General features: G+C 60.6%; 1 protein-coding gene across 2 annotated transcripts in view; it reads left to right on the top strand.

The window, feature by feature from the left end:
* Positions 1-17,298, top strand: part of ADGRD1 (adhesion G protein-coupled receptor D1) — a 90,913-nt gene extending 73,615 nt beyond the window's left edge. For both annotated transcript variants that reach the window (XM_069496988.1, XM_069496986.1), the window contains 7 exons: positions 20-86; positions 2,422-2,488; positions 7,984-8,075; positions 12,892-13,018; positions 14,144-14,185; positions 15,339-15,431; positions 15,982-17,298. In XM_069496988.1, the coding sequence (XP_069353089.1) occupies positions 20-86; positions 2,422-2,488; positions 7,984-8,075; positions 12,892-13,018; positions 14,144-14,185; positions 15,339-15,431; positions 15,982-16,077 (584 nt within the window). In that variant the 3' untranslated portion in view covers positions 16,078-17,298. The remainder of the gene's footprint in view (positions 1-19; positions 87-2,421; positions 2,489-7,983; positions 8,076-12,891; positions 13,019-14,143; positions 14,186-15,338; positions 15,432-15,981) is intronic.
* The last annotated feature ends 1,087 nt before the right edge of the window (positions 17,299-18,385 follow it).

Genomic DNA, 18,385 nt, shown 5'->3' with positions numbered 1-18,385 from the left:
GTTCCCTGATTTCCTGTAGGGTTTCCTCTCCTGATCTGTGTCATCTCAATGGCATCTGCCATGGACAGTTACGGAACAAGTGACAAGTAAGTGAAGGGTTGTCTTCCCTGGCAGGACGGCCCTGGGGAAAGGTCCCTGCGAGGACCCTGTGGCCTTGCTTCCTGTCTCCCACGTCCTCCCGGGCACAGCGATGGCTCCCCCAGGCCCGGCGGTAGGAGGGGGTGGGCCAGACAGGTGAGGAACAGCCAGCTCTGCTCTGGGCATTTCCAGCCTTGGAGCAGCGATGAGGGCGTCAGGGCGGGGAGGGGCCGGGTGGAGTTTCTGGTTGGAGTTTTCCCATCCGTGTGGTCCTCCCAGGCACAGTTCTGGCCATCGTGGAGCCCACACGTGTGACCTGTACCCTTTCTTAGGGCAATTGCACGTGTGTAGTCCATGGTACATGCCCAGGGAGCTGCAGTGAGCACACACATGTTTGGAGAAACGGGGTCTCACGTGCACCAGGCAAGCAGGGCTTGAGGTGCCCACGCGGGAGTCCTGGGGTGGGGGCTTCGTGTCCCAGGTCACAGGCTCTGCTGAAATGCAGCCGGTGGGCCCACGGTTGAACCAGGAGGAGGATGGGATAGCGCATGGGAACGGATCGTGTGTTCCAGTGCTAGAAATCTGATTTCGTTTCCTTGAAGAAAAAGGTTTTAGCTCAAACGTCTGCAGGAAACAGCTACCTGTCTCAGCCGAGCTGAGGCACCACCGAGTGAGCACATGAAAGAGAAACGCTACTGAGAGCACTTCAGAAGAGAAAGAGAGCCGGACGTTCTCCCGGCTTCAGGATGAGACGATATCACAGATGAGCCGTGAAACGGGAGGAATCAGCTTCTCTGTGTTAGTGCAACAGCTCGGTGAAGACGAAGCACTTAGAGAAAGCATTGTCTGTCTGCGTGTGTTTGGGAATGAGAATGATTAAGCAGACCATTGTTCTGGCCCATTCCCTCAATCCTGGAAGCTTTTAGAACTTGAGGCACTAATGAGAACAAGAATGTTTTTCTGGAACCATCTCCAGGGCAGTTTTTCAGTTTTATCCTGTCTGGAGCTGCGGGTGCTGGGTGGACCCACCTCGCTGAGCCGCAGGCCACGACTGGAGGATCAGCAACCCCCACCCCACCCCCACTGCCGGGAGCCGGGCGGCGCCAGCGGGGCTCAGGAAGCTCAGGGAGCCTCTGAGCAGGACAAGTGTCTGTCGGAAGCTCCTCGTCGACTCAAAGTCCCGCACGAAGCGTTGGAAAACACACACCGTCTCTGCAGAGTCATCACACTCTGGAGAGCCTGGTGTGTGCTGCACCTTTGCAGAGGCTCATTCAGACCTGCGGGGCGTCCCCCTCCTACGCTGCGTCCGCAGGCGAGAGGTCTCTCCCCCGCTGCTCTGCGTGTCCAGACACGAGTGAGCCTCTCGCAGGTACTGTCACCTGCCTCGGGCATTCGTGTCTCCTGGCCCAGGAGGTGTCGGGAGGAACGGGCAGAAAGGCAGTGAGTGTGCCCGCGAGAGAGCTCGGAGATCACCTGAGCTTCCTGGGCCTCGGACTCCTCATCTGCAGGATGGGGGTGATCACGGCACGGCCAGAGGGGCACCCTGGGGTGACGCTGGGCGACGCAGCGTGTGGGGGTGATGTGACGCGGGGCAGGCGCGCTGCTCAGTAAACGGTCACCGAGTGAGCTGCAGGCGGAGATGTCACATCTGTGCTAGTGAAGATGGTGTCAGACTCCTGCCCAGATCCAACTAATGGGACCCAGGTGGCCTGGGAAACACTTGTGTCCCAGCAGCCAAGAAGATGAGGTGCCCCAGGGAGTCTTACGGATTGTGAAGGGCCTGGCTTTCCTGCCTGAGTTCTGGGGTCACATCTTGGAGTGTGGACCTCAAACTGGACCCGACGACCCAGGACGTCAGCGCGGTCACCGGGATCCTCCGCCGCCTGTTCTCTCGGTGGGGCCGCCAGGGCTGGGACTGACCGCGCGTTCTGGGCGGACGGAAACGGCCGGGCGCTGTGCACGCGGCGGCCCGTGAGCGCTCTCATCCCTCGTGGAAGGTGCTTATCGGGTCATATCTGAAATGCTCTGCGGGAAAGCAGGTCCCTGGCAAAGGCTTATTTATTTTTCATAATGAAATTAAAATCTGCTTGGGATTTTGGCTAGACTCTCCAGAGGTCGCTGACCCAGTCTGCAGACCTGGAGAATCCTTTCCAAGAACACGACATGAGATCATCGTGGACAAGAAAGATTTGTTGGGATTAAGAATGTTGTTATGGCTGTGCCCCAGGTGGACGCTGTCACTGGGAAAGACACCGTGTCAGCAACTGCTTTGGATGAAGGTGGCCCTGGCTTCCGGGGCAGGTGGCCTGAGGAGAGGAGTAACGGCTCTGCTTCCCTCCCCAGCTGCTGGCTGTCCCTGCGGAGTGGCGCCATCTGGGCCTTCGTCGCCCCTGCCCTGTCAGTCATCGTGGTAGGTCCCCTGCCCATGTGGGTGCAGAGCCGGGCTGGGGAGGGGGGGAGAGTGGATGGGCTCCCCGCTACATGTTCCCCCAGGGTGCAGTGTCACCTGCCACAGCTCCTCGTGGGGTAGTGGCTCAGTCTCACCTCCCTGAATGACTCAGGAAGACTTGGTGACGTTGTCCCTGCTGAGGCAGCAGGTACCTGCCATGCAGGCGCTGGTTCTGTGCCCTCCCGGCTCCCTGCAGCTGTCTCCACGCAGCTCTCCCCTTGCTCAAGAGCACCAGGACCGCAGCTGCAGAAGCAGTGTCAGCAGTCGCCTTCCGGGAGCCACACGACAGCTAGGGAGTGGGGTGCAGGTGACAGCTAGGGAGTGGGGTACAGGTGACAGCTAGGGAGTGGGGTACAGGTGACAGGGTGTGGGGTGCAGGTGATAAATAGGGTGTGAGGTGCAGGTGACAGCTTGGTGCCGGGTGCAGCTGCAGAAAGCCTGGCCCAGAGCATAGACCTGGTGGCTCTGCTGCCCCGAGTCCTCTGGCCCAGGCAGGTGCCTGAGGCCCCTGGGAGACTCCAGGTTCCCACAGGAGTCTGGCATCAACTGCTGTGGGGACACAGCTCTTGTCCCACATTCCCACAAGGCTTGGGGTTGAGTTTCGCCACTTCTGATGAGCCTGAGGGATCTGTCCATCATGGGCCCCTGCTGAGCCAGAGGAGAGGAATGCTGTGATTGGCCAGCCCGCACTGTGGCCAGAGGAGAGGAATGCTGTGATTGGCCAGCTCGCACTGTGGCCAGAGGAGAGGAATGCTGTGATTGGCTGGTCCTCACTGTGGCCAGAGGAGAGGAATGCTGTGATTGGCCAGCCCTCACTGTGGCCAGGGGAGAGGAATGCTGTGATTGGCCGGCCCTCACTGTGGCCAGAGGAGAGGAATGCTCTGATTGGCCAGGTGTAGGTCACAGCTCTAATCCTGGGGCTGAGTTGGGGGATCAACCCTCCCTCAGGTCCCGTGGAGGGACAGTGGGGAGGGGGTTCCCTGGGGAGATGGGTGCTGGCATCAGAGGGGGGTGTGCCCAGGGGAAGACATCAGGGCCGCCGTGGTGGTGAGCATGACTCTGGGCCTGGCCTGGGTTTCCTGCTGGCAGGTCCAGCCCCACATGGTGGGGGCCAAGCCCCGCCGGGACGGCTCCCTGGGCCAGAGGCACCTGATCCGGCAGATGAGGGTCACCCGTCCATGCCGCCACCCTTGCTGTGGTGGCTCTCCCCGCATGAGGGGCCGGGTCCCTGCATCCGGCAGAGGCTCTGAGCACAACTGCCGTGTCTTTCTGCTGGTTGCTCTCGGCATGGATGTGGCACCTTGTGATGTGCTGTGTAGCTTCTCAAGCCCAGGGCTGCACTGCTGTCCTCAGGCCAGCTTGGGGCCACCTGTAGTCACTTTACAGCCTTGTAACAAATGACAGAGGCTCCAGTAAGAGGTCTGCTCTCTCCTCCTCCCGGCTCTCTGGGGTCTAGAAGGGCAATTTGTAGAAATGTGTTCGGAACAGACTTCAGTCTCCCCGGTAATCAGACCCCTGATCAGAGCACGGCCACCTGGAATGGGGCTTGAAGGGCAATTTAGTGGCAAAGGGTGAGAGGAGAAAGAGCTGTGTGAAGTGTGATGTTCCGTGTTCTCTCTCTTGCCAACTTAAACCCTCCAGGACTGCAGGACCTGGCAGAGTCGGCCTGTCTCAGATGTTTCTGGGATCTGAGTTTTCTGTGTGACTTTGGTCAGTGATGGCTGTGGTTCTGAGGCTGCTCAGCTGGGATCTTGCCCTTCCACCCCTCAGGGCATGGGGTGCAGCCCCAGCTCCCAGGTTGCAGGCTCGCTAGCGCCCTGCTGTCATTCCTGGGGGGCAGTCGGTTACCTCCAGGTCCCCACTGCCTGTCAGTCCTTCCTGCCTGCGCTCCCTGTTCAGAGGTTTGGGTTCTCTGGACCTGGGCTTCAGGACCCTGCAGCTTCCTGGGTGATCCTCACACGCAGCGGCCTGAGGGCCTGGGTGCCCCCCACGCCCAGACATCAGTGGGGAGTGGGATTGGCAGGGAGGCCTGAGCGGAAAGGGGCCGAGCACAGCCTTAAGTGACTCTGTGGCCCAGCACAGGGGTCAGTGGGCTGCGGCCAGTGTGGCCCCCTGTCTGCTTTTGCAGATGGAGTTTTGTTGGCACCGGCAACATCCCCTGATTTACACGTCGTCTGCGGCTGCTTTGAGGCTCCACACTGGGCTGGACGGTGCCACGACTGTGCAGCCTGCTCCGGGGGTGCTGTGGGGGGTCCTGCCAACCCCGTGCCTCCCCCGCTTGTCCTGCATCACACAGGCTTGGGCTGGGGGTGGGTCTCGTGCCTTTTCCCTCTTTCCCCTCTTCAGAGGATCACATGGTTCCTGCCACCTTGGGTCATGTCCCCGTTTACCCACAATCCTCAGCCTCGTTTCTAGACAAGAAGCTGCGAGATAACCAGTGTCGCGTGACCCCGTTTGTGTAAGAGGCTAAAAGCTCCGTGCGCTGCACATTCACGTGAGCGTGTGAGTGGATAAGAGAACGTCTGGACAGATGCATGCCGAACGATGGCTCCCTAAGGGGAGATTTGGGTGTGGGGACTGTGGTTTCAAGATTATGTGCATTTAAAAACACCCATCTATTGCTTGCATAATGGTAAAGCAAAGCTCTTCGGAAAGCCATATGTTTCTGTTGAGACGTGTGGTTTCCCTGTGTCCTGGTGAAGTTTGTCCTGAAGGCGCAGGAATTTGGGGGACAGTAAGTGGTCGTCGTGGCACCTGCTGGGCCTGGTGCTGGGGAGAAGAGGCAGGACTGAGTCCCTTCTGGTGCCACCCGCTCCCATCATCTTGCTGCCAGACGCACACATGGCCCGCTGCGCCTTCTCAGACTGTCCTCCCTAATGCAGGGAAATGGGTTTTCATTCACGGGGTGATTCCAATTACACTTAATCCAAACGTGCCCATGGGACCAGCGGTTCTCTGGTGTGTTCCCTGGCAAACTAGGGCTGCCGTGACAAAGGGCCACAGACTAGGTGGCTTAAACAAAGGAAATTTGTTTTCTCAAAGTTTTGGAAGCCAGAAGTCCAAGATTGAGGTGTCAGCAGAACTGGTTTCTTCTGAGGCCTCTCTTGTGGCTGTTTTCTCCTTGTGTCCTTGAGTGGTTGTCCCTTCATGTGTGTCTGTGTCCTGATCTCTTCTTCTAAGGAGGAAACAAGTCATAGTGGAGTGGAGCCCCCCACCCTAATGACTGCATTTTAACTTTTTTAAAGAGCCTATCTCCAGATATAGTCTGGTTTTGAGGTACAGGGGGTTAGGGCTTCAACGTATGAATTTTGGAGGGGACACAGCCCACGGCACCTGATTTTAAAGTAGCCACAGAGCCTGGACAGCCCCCACCAGAGCAGGGGACTACACAGATGTGAAGGGCACCTTAGTCTGAGCCCTCAAAGTGGATTGTTCCGCATTGGCCCCACTGAGGAGAGGAGAGTGCCTCCAGGTCTGAGGAAAAGCTGAAATCCTTATTTCCCCTGAGGAGAAGCCAGGGTGGCTGTGTGTCTACATAGAGACAGAAATAGATACAGTTACAAATACAGATACATAGATATAGCTACATGGATACAAACAGAGACAGACACAGTTACAAATACAGAGATACAGACACAGGCAGATACATAGACACAGCTACATGGATGCAAATAGAGACAGACACAGTTACAAATAAAGAGATATAGACACAGGCAGATATATAGACACAGATACATGGATACAAATAGAGACAGATACAGTTACAAATACAGATATATAGACACAGATACATGGATAACAATAGAGACAGACACAGTTACAAATACAGAGATATAGACACAGGCTGATACATAGGCACAGATACATGGATACAAATAGAGACAGATACAGATAACAGTTACAAATACAGAGATATAGACACAGATACATGGATACAAATAGAGACAGATACAGATACAGTTACAAATATAGAGATATAGACCCAGGCAGATACACAGACACAGATACATGGATACAATTATAGACAGATACAGATACATAGATACATGTACAGATACAGAGATATAGATACAGATACAGCTACAGGGAAATACAGATGCTCCTGGACTTATGATGGGCTTAAGTCCTAGTAAACCCGTCATAAATTGAAAATATTATAAGGTGAAAATGCATATAATACACATAACCTACCAAACATCATAGCTTAGCCTACTCTACCTTAAATGTACTTAGAACACTTACATTAGCCTACCCTTGGGCAAAATCATCTAATGCAAAGCCTATTTTATGACAAAATGTTGACTATCTCATGAAATTTATTGAATACTTGACTGAAAGTGAAAAACAGCATGGTTGAGTGAGCACACAAAGTACGGTGTCTACTGAACGCACGTCACTGTCACCCCATTGTAAAGTTGGAAATTGTTAGTGAAACTGCTGTACGCTGGGGCCGTCTATAGATACATAAATGCAGACACAGACACAGCTGTGGGTTGAATGTTTCCCGGAGGCCCACATGTTGGAAACTTCCTCCCCAAGGCACCGGTGTTGAAGGTGGAGCCTGTAGGGGCTGATCAGGTCGGGCGGGCTCTGCCCTCGGGAAGGGTTAATGCCGCTACTGTGAGAGCAGGTCGGTTATTGCAGGTGTGGGTTCCCATAAAAGGAAGAGTTTCGCCCCCACGGCCTCTCCCTGGTGGGCGCCCTCTTGCCCTCCCACCTTCCAGCGTGGATGATGCTTCGAGAAGGTCCTCACCAGACACGGCCCCTTGACCGTGGACTTCCCAGCCTCCAAAACTGCGGGAAGTAAAGCCCTGTGCTGCATAAATTCCGCGGTGCGTGGTCTCTGTTACAGCAGCAGGAGGTGGACTGAGGCGCACACTATTGTGCACACCACACATCTGTGTACGTGTGTGCGTGTCATTTATTGTGAAACAGTGGCATGTATCTTAGCGGCTTTTCATGCATAAATACCCAGGTGACCCCACGCCAGGTCCAGAAGCAGAACACCAGAATCCTTGTGGTCACTGCCTGCTTCCCCACCCCGAGGCCACCACGACCTTGTCCTTCATGGCACATGTCACTGCCGCAGTGTGCATCCCTGGTTTTCCTTCTGAAATGCGGCCACGGATTGTGCCGTTCACCCCGGGGCCTCTGCTGATTTGTGGCAGAAGCTGGGAGCGCCACGTGGCCAGACTCGGCCGAGTGGAGTGGAGTCATGTTCTTCCCCTCCTGCCCTGGCCTCTTCCTGGGCCCAGAACACGCCTCTGCTCTGTTCTCCGCAGTGCAGGTGGTCTCTGAGGCGAGCTGCGTGGTGTTTGCTGGAAAAGGCCCCAGGACGTCCCCCCCGTGCTCAGGAGCCCTGGCGGGCAGGGCGGCAGGGCGGGGACAGCTGCCAGCGGACTCAGCCCTGCTGCGGGTGTGGCCCGGCCGTCCTCACCGCCCCGCTCTCCTTTCAGGTCAATGTCGGCATCCTCATCGCTGTGACCAGGGTCATCTCGCAGATCAGCGCCGACAACTACAAGATCCATGGGGACCCCAGTGCCTTCAAGTAAGTGACCTCTGGCCACCTGTGGTGCCGCAGCCCTGCCCCAGGGGACGGCCACTCTTGGACTCCAGGGCCGTCACCTGAGCCCCAGACTTGACCAGGGTCCCCGGGAGCTCAGGGGCGGCTCTGGCGTCACATCCTCACCCGGCTCCTCGTCTGCCCCCTGCAATGCAGGACAAGGCCCTTGAGCAGCCTCGGGCCCCGTGTGTGACGAGCGGGTCTGCCCATGTCCCCTGGGCCACCCCCAGGAGAGAGGCAGCTGGGGCTGTTCTAGAGCAGACTGCGACCCCCCCACCATCCCACCACCTGCTGGGCCTTGCGAGCTATTTAACCCCTCAGTGCCTAGCTGTCCCCCCTGTAGAGTGGCACGAGGACAGGGTCCCCCCCGCAGGGCTGCTGTGTGGAGGGTGGTCCTAGGGAGAGCAGCTCCCCGACGCGCTCCGGGCCCCTCTGGAGAGGGCGCGGTGTCTGCGGGGAGCCACCCACAGTCCTGCTGCCATCGGGGGCTCCCGACCATACCCGCTGGGGCCCTGCCGGTTGCAGGTGACAGGAAACCCCCCACAAACTGGCGTAAGCAGAAGGGGGTTTATTGCCACAGGGACTGTGAAGTCAGAGGTTGGATGCTGATGTCACAGGAATGACCTGGCAGTTCTGTCACCGGGACCCGCTCCCTCCTCCCACCTCTGGTCCTGCCGAGATGGACTCTGCCCTCTGGGGGGGCAGAGGCTGCAGGGGGGGTTCAGCCCACAGGAGAGTCTCTGTCCACCTGCTCAGACAGAGGCCTGAGCCTGGGTGAGGAAGATGATGAGGAGGATGGGAGAGAGGGGTAGGCTTCACCCGTCAACCCAGACCTGACCCCCACGGTGCAGGGGCCCCCCAGACCACAGGCTGAACTCGGGAGGCAGCTCCTCTTGGGGGACTCAGGGGCTTCTGTGGAACAGGGCCGGCCCCGGGCAGCCGACGTCCCGTAGGTTACTGCGGCTGCGGGTATCTTTTCTGATGAGAAGGCTGAAGTGCTAAATAAGTCAGCGGCAGATCGATGAGATAATTATTCTGTAGCAAATTCGGAATGCTGTGAGTCGAGCTGACAGGTGGCAAAGCCGCCTTGGGCTTTCCAGCCCCTGGAATCCTTGCAGGGCTGTGCCCGTGTGGGAGGAGAGGCTCATGAGGCCGAGAGTCACGTCCTCCCTCTTCCGCCCGTTCGACTGGCCGGTCCGTCCCCACCGTGTCCAGGCTGGGAGGGGCCCGTCCGTGCCCCCCTCCACCGAGCAGCTCCTGAGGCCGTCACCTCAGCGTTCATGGTCAGCCAGTCTGTCCCCAGCTCTAGTCCCCAGCCCTTGTCCCCAGCCAAAGCTTGCTCACCTTGCTCTGAGCCCCGGCACCCATGTGACCCCAGAACACACCTGTGCACCCCTCCCTGTCTCCACCCCACCGTGCTCCCCCCACCCCTCACCAACACCCTCGAGGAAGCAGCCTCCATCCACGGCCCTTGCTCTGCGTGGCTGTCCCCAAGGCGTGGGCTGGCGCTGTGCCCGTGGTCCAGGGAAGGTCCAGGGAGGGAGCATGACCTGGCGGAGTGTTCCCACGTCTTTGCAGAGCCACAGCCGAGGCCTTGCCCCTCCGCCCCGTGCCCACCCAGGGACGGGCCCCTCTAGAGTGCAGGCCGCGTCGCTCTGGGTCTCTCTGCCATGTGCCCAGCGCGTCCCTCTGCCTTCAGCAACTCTCTCTAAGGGGCCGAGTCTGACCCGTGGGACCCTGTCTCACTCTGTCATCTTATCTGCTGCGTAACCTCGCCTCCCTGGGCTGGCGCGGCAGGAGCCGGCGCGACAGGAGCCGGCGGGAAAGGAGCGCCGACAGCGTCCTTAGAAAACTTCCTGGGCTCCTTCTCGTGCCTGGTCTTTTGGTCTTAATCTCATTTCTTTGTGCTGAGCAGCTTGATGTTCTCTGAATAACAGGACGAGTTGCTCCTTCAGGGCCCTCCACAGGGCTGGCCTCCACTCCTTAAAAACCTCTTTATTAATCGAGATTCCAGATTCCCAAGAAAGCAGCAGGGAACATTCAGGTTTTACAAGTGGGATCTAGGTGAGACCTCTGGAGGCTCAGCTATGAGCAGTGGGTGTGGCAGGTGGGGACAGGGCCAGCCCTGGGGGAGCCAAGGGGGTGGCTGCAGTGGGGACTAAAGCGTGACTGGGCTGCAGCCCCCACCTGCCCAGGGCCCCCTCTCCTCTGCATCTGACAAGGGGATGCTGATGGCTCTGGCCATGCTGACAACAGTCCTCAGAGAGCTTCAGCTTGTCTCCCCAAGATCTTCTTTCATTGCTCTATTTTTAAGAAAAAATAGACCATGACTTTAAAAGTAGCGCATTTTGGTACCTATTTCTCAGTGACTGATCCTTTCAAATGTGGTCTCTCCACGAACTCAAGACTGTGGCTGAAAAATGCATGATGCTGTTGTTTCCCAGAGACAGTGTTTTATTTTTATTGCATTAACGTTCTGCGAACACGCTGGCTGCAGTTTCCCTGAGAGCTGAAGTGCTGGAACGGTCCTGGGTTCTGCAGGGATTTTGCCGGGATCTTGGGCTCCGGACGAGGAAGCTCCTTTTGGTCGTGTCTCGCCTCCTCCTGGGAGGAGCCGGATCCACGTGCGGCACTTTCACACTTTCATCCGCTTGTTCATTCTCTCCAGTGATCGTTTCCTGAGGATCTGAGTCCTGGCGCTGGGCTGCACCTTGGGGTTGCAGGGCTGGAAAGACAGAGTCCCGGCTTCCGGGAACTCACAGTCTAGTGTCGGAGACAGACTCACGGTCACTGCGCCGAGTGAGGAGGGGTAAACTGAGGCATTTGGAAGTTGCTTGCCTGAGCAGCAGGGCCCCCTTAGCCTCTAGACTTTTCTGCAAAGCTCAAATGCGGAAGGACCCGGCTGTGGAAAGCCCGGGTGTTTCGGAAGTCGGGGAGGACGGGACTTTGGCGAGTGCACGTGACTTGCTTTGGGTCAGACCCTGGCGCTGCTCCGTCTTTCAGCTGAGGCCCCTGGGGGGCCGACTCCGTGCCGCTCTCCAGCTCTGCGCCGGGCCCTGAGACCTGGTCTCACGGAGCCTGCACTCTGAGGGCACCCACGAGACTCGTGTGGCAGGTCCTGCCCCGCTGGGCTCCTTGGCTTTCCCGTCCTCTGCGCCCTGGGGTCGGTGCGGCTGTCCAGTGTCACCTGGCGGGATCTGGGTGGTCAGTCTGACAGTGTGGAGGGTGTGCTGGCTCCTGGCACCCGGCCAGCTGCCGCGGTGCAGAGACAGTGCCGGGGACGGGGCCCAGAGCAGCCTGGCTGGGAACCGCCTTGTATGTCCCAGGTCACCTCAGCCTGTGCCCTCTCGGGGAGGGGCTCCCTCGCAGCTGGGCCCCCGCAGGTGGCTCTCTGTGCTCTCTGGCTGGGACAGAACACCCCGTCCTGGGAGGTCGCGAGCAGCTCACCGAATCACAAGCAAAGTCAAAGGACCCAGTCTGGGGGGCCACACACCAGGGCAGCCTCGGAAATGACAGGTGGCCTTGCCCTGCGTGGACTCTGGGAGGAGCCCTCGCTCTTCAGTGAAGGGACCTGGCAGGAGAGGCGTCCCAAGGCTCGTTCTGATTGGCTGGCCTCAGTCATGCATCCCTTTGCCCTCACTGGTGCTGGGGCAACCTGATTGGCTGATCCAGTGGGTCAGCAGCCAATGAGGGAAGAGCAGCCCCGGAGCGGCCCAGGATGCTGTGGAGCTGAGGCAGAGGGTGGCCCTGCAGGGGCGGCACAGGGTCCTGTCCTGGCCGGAAGGGCGGAAGCTGAGAGAGCTGCGAGCTGTGGGGAGGCTCACTCTGGTCCACGTGGGTGAGGCTGGACAGGCGCTCACACCGGCCTGAGTGGGGACGTCTGCGTACCCTCTGGTTCTGCCACTGGTGGAACCTTGTGTCACCTTGGCCGTTACTGGGGCTGTGGGGCCTCAGTCTCCTTATCTGTGAAATGGGGTCAATGTACAACCTGCCCCACCCGTGTCCGGGGGGCCTGTGGGGCCGGAAGGAGCAGAAGCGCGTGCTGGCGGGTGTTGTGTGGTAGGAGACGGCTGTCAGCCGGCAGAGCAGCTCAGCAAGCGCTGGCTTGGTGCCGCCTCTGGGCCACCTCCAGGGGCCATGAAGGTGACCAGGCGGTCCCGGCCCCCGAGAGTCACTGTCGGTGCCGCAGAAGTGCCAGTGTGCGCAGGGCTCCGGGGCCCAGGGCCCGGGTGGGGGCTGAGGGCTGCAGCCCAGCCAGGGCCGGGAGGTGTCCCTGCCAGAACCCTCACCACGGACGTGGCTTTTTGTGAACTGGGGCAAGAAGCCTCATCCCAGGGCCTTGTCACCCCCTTCCAGACGTCTCCCAGCTCCCAGAGGTTCTGAGTTATGGATGCAGAAGGGGTCCCTGGCTGCTTCAGTCCCCCTGAGTCTCGCCCCTCCTGCCTGGGTCCCCCTCCTCGTCTTTGCAAACAGCTCAAACGCAACCCCCCGGGCCTGGGTGGGCCTCTCCTCCTGTCCTGGGTGTGCCCCGGGGTGGTGCTCAGGGCTGTGTGAAACTGCACCTTCTCCAGAGCTCTCTCCTGCCCCCCGGCCCTGAGGGACGGAGCTGGAGGAATCTGAGGCTCCCACCAGGGAAATGCCCCACCTGAGGTCACCTTCAGGGAGGACCCCAGGTCTTGCCCCTCCCCCCCAGGGGCTGTGTCCGCCCCCTCGAACCCCGAGCCTGGAAGGCAGTCTGCAGTCCGCACGCCCACTGCTGCCTGCCCACCGCCCGGAGTGACCGCGGCTGTTTCTCTCTCAGGCTGACGGCGAAGGCGGTGGCCGTGCTGCTGCCCATCCTGGGAACCTCGTGGGTCTTCGGCGTCCTCGCTGTCAACGACCGGGCCCTGGTCTTCCAGTACACGTTTGCCGTCCTCAACTCCCTGCAGGTGAGAGCCCGCCGGACCGGCAGGGCGGGCTGGCTGTTGCCCTCGTGAGCGACGTGTGCGGAGCAGGTTGCTGCTGAGGCAGGACGGGCCCTGTGCTCTGTCCCTTTCATGCCCCTCATGAGCCCTTGGCGTGGGGCACCCCGAGACAGACCGGAGGACGGGCACACCAGGGGCTCTCAGAACCCAGGGCTTGCTGTGTCCTGACCCCACTCCCCGCGGGGCTGCCTTGTGCTTCCGGCAGTATCTATGGGAGGCGCTTCCGGGCCTGAGATGGACGGCGGTCGGCCCGAGGACGGCTCCTGAGAGGGAGCCAGGCGAGGAGGCGGTGACCGGGGTGCCCCAGGCCCCGTCCTCTGTGTCAAAGGACAGGTGTGGGTCACCAGCCCAGAGACCAGTCTGGGATGCCTGGGCCCTCAGACCACAGACCCCCAAAGGAAAGGCAGGTGTGGGCTCCAGCTCCACCCGCAGCCCTGGCCTCACCGCGCCGTCCTTGCTCACCTGCGTCTCAGGGCCGGGGCAGCGTCCCGCGGTGGCGCCTTCCTCTGGCTGTGCCCAGTGAGACATGTGGGTCGTCCTGGCCGCAGCCCTACTTGTCCTCTGTGTCCTCTCCCGTCTCCTCCCCTGTAAAATGAGGGCAGCAGCGGGACCCTTAATGGGGTGGCCCTAAATGACACAACGCCTGCAATGCATTGGCCTGGTGCCCGGCACGTAGCAGCGGCCTCTGGGTGTCTGTGACATCCTCACTCTTGCGCTTGTTTTCACCGTTGTCACCACCCAGTCTGCAGATGAGGCCACCAAGGCGCAGTTGAGGCTTAGTCTGACGCCCACCCCTCGCCCATGCCAAACCTTCCCGGGATCCACCTGCCTCTGCCCCGTGGCCCCGGCGGCAGCGCCATCTTTGAACTCTGGGTGCAGCAGCTGCCTGAGTCTGGCTTAGCTACAGGGTCCGAGATGCCCTCCCCTCCCCATGGACTCGGGTCGCAGGACCCGGGGTCACAGCGAGCCCCCAACAGCCGGCCGTGCCAGGGCCACTCGCAGAGCCCGTGTGTGGGAGGAGCCTTCGGAAAGTGTTTGGAACAAAATGCAAATGGCTCTAACCCTGTGTTTTCTTCCCTTCCTTCCCAGGGCCTTTTCATCTTCCTCTTCCATTGTCTCCTGAACTCAGAGGTACGGCCCCTACTTCCCGACCGTGCGGAGCTGGGCTTTCATTTCTGAAGGGGCACAGCGTGCCCTGCAGGCTGGTGTCTGGGAACCAAGTCCCGGCTCAGCCTCGTCCCGTGACGGGGCGTGTGGAGCGGGCCGGCTTTCAGCAGCCCCTCCTCTCCCACCCTGGTTGCTAAGCGACGTGCCAGCATCCGCTCTCCTGATGTCACGGCGGGCACCGCCGGCTGTGCAGGGGGAGACGGGGTCGGTGGGGAGCCACACGGGAGAACGGGAATGTCTGGCACACTGGGGAGAGTGGGACGGAGCCGTGCTCCCACTGGTCCTGCCAGGGCCTCGGGAGAGCCGCCTGGGGTGTGAGCAGGAGGACGTCCTTCTGCAGGAGCTGGCAGAGGGCTTAGGGTGCCGGGGCAGCACGGCTGGGCCCAGTCTCCTTGGGCCGTTGCATCTGCCGTGGACGCGGCTGTGGGCGGGTGGGCTGCTCCGGACGCGACCCTGCCCTCAGGGCCCACGGTCCTGCGGGGGGACGTCTGCCCTGGCACTGTGGACTTGGCATCCTGCCCCTTGTCACTCGAGCCCCTGCCAGGCCACGGTTGTGTGGGGGCTGCCTCTGGGTTGGTGAAACCCCACCCTGCCTGGGCGCTCAGTGGAGGCGCCGGTTTGCAAGGATAGGTCGGGCAGGGGGTGTGCGGTGGGGCAGAGTGTTGCTGAGGAAGATGGTGCCCAGTGTCAGAAGTGTCACGTGATGGCAGGGACCAGGGACTGGCCCTAGCAGGGCCTGAGACTAGGATCCACCTGGCAGGACCCTGCAGCCTCAGAACCACGCACGGCCCACCCACACGCATGCTGGTTTATGTATTTCTCTGTCCTCACACTCTGCCCCGGGACGGTCATTGCTGAGCTGGGAGGAGCCCACCAGAGACCCCGCCGGCGCCCAGCGTGGGGGGCACGGTCGCGCCTGCCGAGTCAGCGATGCGCGTGGCCGCTTTGGAGCCACCGCCTGTGACTCCGATGTGTCCAGATCTGTCCTCGACCTGCGCCGGCGCCCTCGGGCCTCACTTCAGCACAAATTCCCAGAGACCGTTTAGAGCGAGCTCTGGTTTTTGTTCTTGCAGCCTCTGAAATTGCCTCTAACGAACCCTTCCTTCTGCCTCCCAAGGTGAGAGCCGCCTTCAAGCACAAAACCAAGGTCTGGTCCCTCACGAGCAGCTCCACCCGCCACGCCAACGTGAAGCCCTTCCACTCGGACATTGTGAGTGCGGCGTGGGGGGGGGTCCCGTCTCGAGCCCCTGCTCCTGCCTGGGCTGACCCTACTCCCAACGCCTCTCTGGCCCCAGGGCTCCTGCTCCTGTGCTTGTTACCGGCCCTGCATGTGGCCTCTGCCTCGCCAAGGACGCCCCGTGCCGCAGGCTCAGTCTCTCACCCCGGCCCCGGCCCCGCAGGGTGGCACTGTGCAGGCAGGAGGCTGTGGAGGCTGGTCGTTCTCGCCCCCACAACCTGCCTGACCCTGATGAGGCTGCCACGCCTCTCCCCTGCCCACTCCCACGGCCGACACTTGTGTTCAATCCGGGGATGGAGGGCTTCCAGGTCAGCTGAGCAAGAGGCAGACCTTGGATGCAGAAGTCGGTGGGCCCAGCCCTGCCTCCAAGGATTGTGTCCCCTGCACCGGCCCCCCCTCCCGCAGGCTCCCATGGGGGACCACCCCCCCCCCGTACCTCTGGCCCAGAGCTCTCTGCACTCACGTGGGTTGAGTTTTCCTCCTGGGGCAGGGTCTTCACTCCTCACCCCTTTGTGCTTTGCAGATGAACGGGACCCGGCCAGGCACGGCCTCCACCAAGCTCAGCCCTTGGGACAAGAGCAGCCATTCTGCCCACCGCGTGGACCTGTCTGCCGTGTGACCGGGGGCCGCTCCCCAGCCAGGCCTGCTGCTCGGAGCAGCCCCTCCCAGGCGGGACAGACAGACGCCCACCTTCCCCATGGGACCCTCTCCTCACTGCTGCCTGGACATGGGGGTGGTGGCCCCGAGCTGGCGTCCTCACCTGAGCCTCTGTGTGAGCCCCTGGCACAGGGCATCAGGGCGTGGCCCCCGCCTGTGGGCTGCGAGACTGGAGTGACTGCCCTCTGGGGTCCCCGGGATGCACAGTGGCCCGCCGTGACGCTGTGCGTGAGCCTCCCCTGGACCCAGCAAGGCACAAGCTCACGGGAGGGGAAACTCCACCTCGGCACCTCCGTGGGGACTGGGGACCACAGGGGGGTTAAGGTCCCCATGCACCCCGGAGGGTCAGGAGCCGGCAGCTGGGGGCGTGTGGGGAGCGTGGGGAAGGTTCCCAACCTGCTGAGCTGACCCAGCAAGAAGCCCGGTGCCAGCAGAGTGCGTGTCTGTCCGCGGTGGCCTAGCAGAGAGCTGTGGGCCGGAGTCCCCGGCTGTCCTGTGGGAGTAGGGGTGACCACCACCCACATGAGGAACCAGGTGGGGCCGGCAGCCCGGGCTTCGAGGCCACCTGGTGGCGCCACTGCTCTGGGGGCTTCTCAGCCCCCCTGTGAGTTCCGACTCTGGGCCCGAGGCGGCGGGAGGATCCTCCCTCCCAGCTCGGCTGCTCTGCGGCTCAGCCCAGGCTGCCTCCCAGCTGCGGCCGTTTCCCGTGTCGTCTCTGAGCCGTCCCTTGCCCTGGGGGGGTCTCTTTCTCATCCGCAGCAACACTGTGCTCTGTTCCCAGCGAGCAGACCACACAGTGGCGGCACAGTGGCTGTTTCGTGTCGCTGCGAAGGCAGACCACGCCACGCCACGCCACGCCACGCCACGCCACGGCGGAGGCCGCTTGAGTCCCACGTGGCAGAGCCGCCCTGAGTCCCGACTGATGGGGAGGGAGAGTGACAATTATGGACTCAGACTCAGCCCCTTAGCAAACGGGACGACTGTCGCAGCTCTCGTGGGCCAGGTCCCGCGGAACACGAGGGTTTGGGTGCACAGATGTGAACAGAGACCCCGCTGGGACAGTTGGAAACAGGCGTGAGCACACTGTGACTACAGCACCCGCGGTGTTTGTGACACGTGCCGTTGGACGTTCACACCTGTTCTTGATACTGGAAAATCTTCCTTTAAAACTGTGACCGTAACGTCCTTAGGCCCCTCCCCCCCCCAACGTGGCTGCTTCGTTGCAGAGCTACTTTTCCACTAGTTCTGTGGCCTTTAGCTCGGCCCCGACCCCCCCACCCCCCGAGCGTAACCGCCGTCCGCCGGCCTCCCCGCCGCGGGGGGACGTGGGCAGCACGGCTGGGGGGCCAGTCCTCGCCCTTCCCCCGGGTCGGGTCCCACAGTCGTGGCCGTGCCCTGTGGCCGGGGCCACCGCAGAGCCCGCGTGTCCAGTGAGGCGTCCCTGGGAGCTGACCCTGCGCTTGGCCACTACTCCGGGTCCCCCTGTGGTTCCACACGCCAGGTCACGGGGACACAGTCTCGGATCCTCGTCACGCCCCTGAGCACCGAGAAGTGAGAACACTGTATTCCTACGATTTACACTTGGAATGTTTTTCTCGTTTGGTTTCTGGTGAAGCGAGTCCGGTCGGGACTGTGCGTTCGGTGGGATTCCGTGTCGGGTGACGGTCGCCGCGTTCACTCTCCGTAGCTAACGACCAAAACCTGTCTGCGCCTTTTGTTTCCAGTGAATGAAAGTCGCACTTTATTTATAGGCTGTGGATTTTGGCTTCTGTAGTCCTTTATTATCTGCACATAATGTGGCCAGAAATAAGAAATCGGAAAGAATTGTGTGTTGAAAGTAGTTTGTAGCACAAGAAAGATGATGACTGTCACTGTGTAGTGAAAATATGTTGTGATTTTATGAAATAAAATCTTATTGTCCTTAAAATAAAGTGTGGTCTTTAAAACCTGTTGCTGGTGGAGCGTGAGCAGGACCAAGGCTCTTAACATGTCAACAGACGAAAACCCTAGGCTGGGGCTTATTCGACAGACATTTATTGGGCACCTGCTGTGTACCCAGTGCATTCCAGCTCTGGGGATGCCCTCTCTGGAGCCTCCATCCTGGCGAGGGGGTGTGAACACAAACCAGGCTGAACAGTGGGCGCGGGCGGGGGCGCGGGGGGCACGGAGAGGGCTGTGCACAGCCCGTTGCCTGCCTGGGTCCCCTCATGCAGCCAGCTGGCTCAGGGACACTCGGGGATGCCCGTGACCGCCCTTGGGTGTCCCCAGAC

The sequence above is a fragment of the Eulemur rufifrons genome, chromosome 21 (genome assembly GCF_041146395.1).
Source record: "Eulemur rufifrons isolate Redbay chromosome 21, OSU_ERuf_1, whole genome shotgun sequence".
Taxonomy (NCBI): domain Eukaryota; kingdom Metazoa; phylum Chordata; class Mammalia; order Primates; family Lemuridae; genus Eulemur; species Eulemur rufifrons.
Note: the sequence above shows the minus strand (reverse complement) of the source record. Positions and strands in the feature narration are given on the sequence as shown.